Genomic DNA, 7,009 nt, shown 5'->3' on the forward strand with positions numbered 1-7,009 from the left:
ATCAAAATAATATTAAGTTCTAAACGTTTGTCCTTTCACTCATCAAAACAACGAACAAAAGCGGCACAAATTTTCAAAAAGTATTTATTTTAAACATTTATATTAATGATGTAAAAAAACTATCTGAGCTAACTGCACAGCAGCCGGCTTTCCGTATTATAACTTAGTATTTTTCCGATGACTCTTGGAAACTTTTAAATAACTTTTTGAAACAAAAAATTTCAAATTTTCTTAGGTCAGTGTTATAAAATGATATTTCAATTATCAACATTACATAAATTCAACTTTTTATATATAGTCTTTCTCTACTCGTTCGGGTTCTGAATGACTATGATGTTATGGTCCTTGTCAGGGGCAATCATGATCTCGTTCTTTTTTGATCTGACTCTGATGAAAGTCAACTCGTTCTCGGGGTCAATGTCGCGCACCAAACTGCTTCCCTGTTGAAAACGATCAAGATGTAACTAATGTTCATGATAGTGATGTTTATATAGTTAATGCAAAATTGTTGGCAATTTCTTTTCGGTCAACAAACCTGAACGAAATTATTTAAACTTTGTTCATTTGGAAGTCTGAAATCAAATGTTACGTTTCTTAGTACGTAAAAACTTTCTTATGAAAATCAGTTAACCCAAAACTCACTATTTTTGGCCAATTAACTTTTTCATGGATATTGATATTGCTAGCAAAAGAGCTTTAACTACAATTAAAAACAGGTTGAAAGGAGAAATTCATTTTAAGGATTTTTCTGAAACTCAATATATGGAAATCAATTTCAAATGACTTTTCTCAATATAAACTGCATTAAGGGCGTGGGGGTCTAACTGGAAAAAACCTTTCCTACCCGTTGAATTATCTATATATAAGGTGTCGCTTTTCTTTAGAAAGATACCATTCGGGATAATCGAAGAGATCCTAGGATAGCTTCGTTTGATGCTATATTTGAAAACAAAAATGAAATTTTCAAACGCGGCTAACAGCGTTTTGCTTATCGTTTTAATTTATCGCATATAAAAAAATTGGAACATTTAAACTGAAATTTCAGTCAACATTTTTTAAATTTTTTTAATCTGCCTTGTAATATTTGAATAAATTTGCTTGTAATAACCTTGTAGGTGAGATCCTTGACAGCATTTATGTACTGAACAGTGGTGGAGTTGTCGAGAGATGATCTAAGGGACACCCCCTCCTGGTTGGCAATTATGGCCCCCACCACCCCCTTGTGGGTCTTGATTCGGTTGTACGTCTCCTCGATATCATTCTAAAAAACCAGTTAAAAAATATGAGGTAATTTCTTTTCTGTACAAAAACAATCAAAAAAGAACGGGCAAAACAGAAGAGTTTGAAACCCAGCAATAATTTTCATCTTTCATGTTGCAGTTCTCATTTTAGGTAACTGTTGGATAGATATTACATCAATATTATGTAAACTTGACTGTTTTTGGTAGCTGGTTTTTTATTCAGGTATTTTCATATTCCCAGCTAATTACAATTACGCATGGAATTGCATGGAGAGTGTATGACTAAGATTTTTCCATATATGGAAACTGTATGACTAGCATTTTTGGTCAACCCGGGACAGTAGCGTTCAAAAAAGTTTACAGATTACAGAAGATTTGGAAACTAAAAAAACATCTGGAGTCAAAAAAATCAATGTTTGCAATCAGATACAATCATTTCAGACTAAGCTTAAGACTTCAGGCCCTATTCATAGCTTTCTTTAGGGTATATTTTTGACAATTTTCTCCTCAAAATACATTAATTCTGGATCTAGACAAAAATGATTAAAAGGAACTAACATCAAACTATAATATTTGTTTTTGGTTGTGCGGTTACACCGGCAGCAATTAAATTACTTTTTTGTAATTTCAAATCAGTTTGATGCTTAGGTCAAAATAGATATTTTAGAGAGCTTTTTGACAGTTTAGGGAAATGATGAAACGCTAAAATATTCACACTCACACCAGACATTTTTGGTTATGTAGTGTTGAAGGTCTTTGTAGAGAGCCTGATTCCACTTGCAGCCAAGGAATAAAAAGAACTAATCGAAAATCAGATTTGTTATGTAATGTAAGCTGAACACCTGGTAACACAAAACAAAATCACTTATTTTGGTCTTTTGTTATAAAAAGTATTCAGCGGTTATAGTAGACGTGTTATTTAAAGACGCGCGTGCTTTTGTTACCATAATTTTGCATACATTACTGTGCGTATTATTATAACGTGAGTTATAACAATATTTGTTACGTTGATTTGTGACGTTTTGCTACATTGGATAGTTTTTATACAACGCAACGCTACGAAATTCTTTTTGAAAAAAAATGAAAACTGAGACTCGGTATACCGGATAATTGATATGCCGAACCAGTGGCGGGTCTAGGATTTTCTCTAAGGGGGGAGGGAAGAGCCAAATTTTCGAAAATTTTGACGATCTTTTTTAGGTCGACCAAGTTGATTTTCTAAGCTCTACTATAGCACTAAAATTTCTGCGGCGCAGGCAAACTTTTGAAAAAGAAACAAAAATTTGAAAAAGAAACAAACCCTCAAAAAATTTTAGTGTCGGTCGGCTTAAAACGAAATTTTTAAAGTTTTTCCAAATGGGGGACTCACTGGGCCGGAAGGGGTCAAATTCCTGAAGAAAAAAAAGCGACCGCCCCCGCCCCCAAAGCTGCTCCTGTGCCGAACGAGTTTCAGTTCAATTTCGAGCGAGTAACGCAACCCGGGTTGACCAAAAACGCAAGTCATACAATTTGCATATATTGAAAAAGGTAATCATAAACTTTTCATGCAATTCCATAAGTAAAGAAAACTGCATGAAATGTCTATGATTAGTGATTTTTCATATATGGAAATTGTATCGCTAGCTTTTTCCCTTAAACCAAGAAAACAGATTTGCTTAAAATTTTGGCTCTTTTTCAGTTCCCCCTTTTCAAAATACCGAGTTTTATGTTTGTTCTACGTGTTATTACGGCTAAATGCGTGATGTCACGATGTAAAGTATGTAGAACAAATCTGTTCACAAATGTCGATTTTCTCACCTCGCCAATTTTCATTGCATTATGACAACGTTAAATAGGCGTTTCAAAACTGAATTTGAAAGGGCGGAACTGGGAAAGAGCCAAAAAATTTTTCTCAAAATTTTTGGGATGTGTTTGTGACCGAACACAAGTGACAAAAACCACGGTTTGTTCAAAACTAGAGTCACCAAAGGTTTGATCGTCTTGCATTTACTATGGAAATGACCTGAGTTGGGAAAACATTTTCTTACACAAATGATATAATGAAAGCATCAAACTTTTAATACTTGGCAAAACATTTTTAAAGATGATTGTTTCAAATTTGAATTTTTAAGTTATCAGACCTTGATAAAGGCAAACATAAGCCTGCCATAGAAAAGAAACATCAGTTTTTAGCCTGTTCGAAAAAGTTATCCCGAGTAACGGAAAAGACTCTAGTTTTTTTGTATCCAGGACTACGTTATGCACACAAAAAACTAAATCATGCAGGCAAAAAATTTTCCTTGAAAAATGTCTGTTCCAGTACAAAATTCCATTTGCAGTTGAAAAAAAAAACAAAAAAAGGCGTCATCAAAAAAATGCTATTCATTCAATTTCCATGTATAGAAATTGTAAGACCAGCTTTTTTGGAATTGTTTTTTTTTGCACGGTACACCGAATCTTATGCCAAAACATGAGAATAAAGTTTTTTGAAAACTTGATGAAACTTTAGCAAAAGGTATGATAATTGTATGATTTGTAACTTTTCGTAGACTAAGGGTATGGAATTGTATGCTAAGCATTTTTAGTCCATGGATAACAAACCGGGGACCGTGCAGGCTTCTTATGAAAAGAAAAGCCAAGTAGCGCCATCTTGGGATTTAAAAACTTCGAACTAATTTCTGCAAAATTGAAACAAAACATTTTTTAAGTTTTGTTTGTTATTTGTTGACAAAACTTGCTCCTCAATTTGTTTATTTGCCAAGACTGTCAATTATTTACAAGTTCTGGGCTTTTATTTAGGTCATTTTAGCAAACCGAACAAAAAACATTGAAAAAAAAACCTTTTATTTTTTTTCAAGAATATGGTCAGCAAATTCGGGGCTACTGGCACAGCAACTTTTGTTGACTTTTAGCAAATCAATATGATGACAACCAAATGGGTCGCTTAAGATCTGCAGGTTTTTATCGATCTCTCATCTAAAAGTTTACCAAACATAGCCGCAGAATTTCATTTTTGACTCAATGAAAACTGATTTTTGTCTTCAATCCGGTAAAAAATAGTTAATTAAATATCCTTGTACATAGCTAATGGTCCCTAAATACATTACTTGATCCCTATGGGATGTTTTCATAGGATAACTTTCACATGGGAAGTTTTTTCCTGACTTTCAATTATTACCTCAGCCACCACTTACTTATCCATACATTTTTTTTCAACTAAGACATATGGTGAACATTTGACCAAGTACTTTGGGTGGTCAAACAAATAAAAAAAATCTCAAATTTAGTGCAGCCCCTTTTACTTTTCGCGAGCAAAACTATAATTTCATAATTCGAGCTATGATTCAGCGTAAAAGAGCAAAATTGGTATTAATCATAAGCACTCACCAGGCATGTAGAACGGTAGTACCATCTTGCTGGTGTAGAGTAATGACATAATGTCGAATAATGAAATAAGCAAAACGGGTTTAATAGAAGATTGGCTCACTGATGATATTGATAAGCAAAACTAACTTTTCTTAGTTTTGCCAAATAGTGTCAGATCAAAATTTCTTTATATTCAAGTCGTTTATAGTTGTCAGCTATAGATTTGAAGGAGAAGCAAACATAGAATATGACCAAAATTGTAAGGAACAGTTTTATTTAATTTAGTTTTTACAATTAACATGGTGCATTCATGCAAAACAAAAACATGGGTAGGCTAACAACAACCTCTGCTGCTTATGGAAACCGATTAAACTCCTCGTTCAGTTTTTAGCTCTATGTTGATTGAGAAAGGAGCAGACTACATTTTGATTGACACACAGAATGCCAATAAACTACCAGTGGCGTATTTCTAAATCTGCTATCTAGATATAGCACTGAGTAAGTGGTATCTGCAAGATTACTTTCGGTTCCCCTGGCTTGAAATTTTGAAGATCCACGAAGTTTTGAAAAAGTACAAATTTATTATGGAAAAGGTTGATTTACTTCAACGAAATGAAAATCATTCACGAGATTTATTTGAATGTGATAACCCATCTGGAAATTTCTGACCGCCGCAGTTTTTTCACAAATCTTATTACACTGCTCTCACCTACAGTTAGATGATGCCGTGTAACAACAGCCTATTGATCACTTGAGTGGTCTTTCTTCTGTTCACTTGAGAAATATCGAAACCAAGTTTCTATCAATTATTAGAATACTGAAGGAAAGATCAGTTGTGCTAGACTTCGACGAATTTCGCTGTACCAAAAATAATTTTGGTACAGCAAACCATCTATAGTTAAGGAACTAGATGCTACGATTTCTGTTTTTGTTACTCTTCTTTTTCTTTCCACCAGTCAGTTTCAAAAACATGAACAAAAGCGTTTAACTTGATGACAAATTATTTGTAGGAATCCACCGGGAAAGCGTTAATTGTGTTTATTTCAACATCAATCAAATTGTTCAAAGTTTTATTTTGAGAACCTCTAACAACATTTTTTACGTTAAAGGAAAAGAAAAGACTAATTGAAAACTTTTAATAATTTGATTGCCCGAGATTTGAAAACTTAGATTTCGGAAAGTATAATTCTATAGACATTTATCTCCTTACCACTCCAAAAAAACGTCCCTATTTTGATTGGCTAATAAATTGAGCCACATCTAGAGACTAGCGAAAGTGGAAATTTGTCAATCTAACTCAGTGTGATGTGTTCGGAACATTCCATTGAGTGACATCAGAATAACATTGACAAGTTTAGAGCAACTTGATTGAAAATGCCTTTTGATGCAGAGGAAACAGTTAATCATACTATCTGGAGAAGACTATTTTGAGATAATTGTTTTCGACGATTGACAGTTCGTCTACTTTAATATATTCAATAAGTTTAGAAAAAATAGCCAGCAAACAAGGGATTTTACTTTCCAAGCTAGTCTTAGTACTCAGCCGTCGAGCCGGAGTTCAAATGTTTGTCAGCAACAGTAACCTACTCAAAAAATTTCAAAAATTAATAAAACTCAGTAACGTTCAAAATTCAGTAAAGAAAATTCACTTTTTCAATAAATAAACTGAAATTAACCCAGCCTATTTTGTAGTGAAAAATATTGAAAATGAAAATTATAATAAAAATGATTTTAGAAGTTTAGTTTTTAAGCTTAGTTTTACTAAAATTTTGCACAAAAATTTTCTTTGATGCAACTAGTCAGTAAAGAAACATCGTTTTGATTTTCATTTTTGTCTGGTATTGTTGGACAGTTCTACTAAAACCGAGGATATGAACAAAACTGTTGATACATCGAAAAGACTAAATATGGCAGTTGTAAGATCTTGGGAAAACAGAAGCCAGAATGAATTTTTAATTTCCTAGAGAGGAAAAAGTTTTATCGTAAGGATAGTCAGGGCAACCTATAGTCACTTTATAAGAAGATTTGATTGTTTGAGAAGCATTGAAAACTTGTGATGATTCATGCCGGTAATTGATGACTCATGCCAATGTTTTAACAATGATCAAAAATTTGTTAAACTTGCAACCGCAAGAAGACACAAGAGCTTGGATGTTAACTATGTTAAGCAAAACGTCTTCCAACACGATGGTCAGGAATCATCAATTTGAAAACATTTCATATCAATATACACATATAAACCCGAGAGGTTCTTGCCACGTCATTTCTGATTTCAGATGGTATCAGTGTATACGTAAGAGATGGTATATTCAACAGAGCAGAAAAAAATATTTAAAACTGTTTATGCTTCCCAAAAAAAACCTAATGGAAGCTATTTAACAAATTCTTTCAAGTTTGAAGGTTTTGATATGTCAGTAATCCGA

At 33.2% G+C, this 7,009-nt stretch overlaps 1 protein-coding gene across 1 annotated transcript; it reads right to left on the minus strand.

Annotated features, from left to right (window-relative positions):
• Positions 1–203: 203 nt before the first annotated feature.
• Positions 204–2,179, minus strand: LOC134855323 (dynein light chain roadblock-type 2-like). Its single transcript, XM_063871820.1, has 3 exons — positions 1,963–2,179; positions 1,109–1,261; positions 204–440 (listed from the first exon to the last, which is right to left on the minus strand). Exons 1-3 carry the CDS (start codon positions 1,969–1,971, stop codon positions 306–308), a joined length of 297 nt encoding a protein of 98 aa, XP_063727890.1. The 5' UTR covers positions 1,972–2,179; the 3' UTR covers positions 204–305.
• Positions 2,180–7,009: the final 4,830 nt, after the last annotated feature.

Source organism: Symsagittifera roscoffensis, chromosome 10, assembly GCF_963678635.1.
Source record: "Symsagittifera roscoffensis chromosome 10, txSymRosc1.1, whole genome shotgun sequence".
NCBI lineage: Eukaryota > Metazoa > Xenacoelomorpha > Acoela > Convolutidae > Symsagittifera > Symsagittifera roscoffensis.

Excerpts from the sequence above, each read along its gene's own strand:
- LOC134855323 (XM_063871820.1), bottom strand. Across the intron at positions 441-1,108 it reads TCAAGGATCTCACCTACAAG|GGAAGCAGTTTGGTGCGCGA; the intron begins GTTATTACAAGC and ends CGTTTTCAACAG.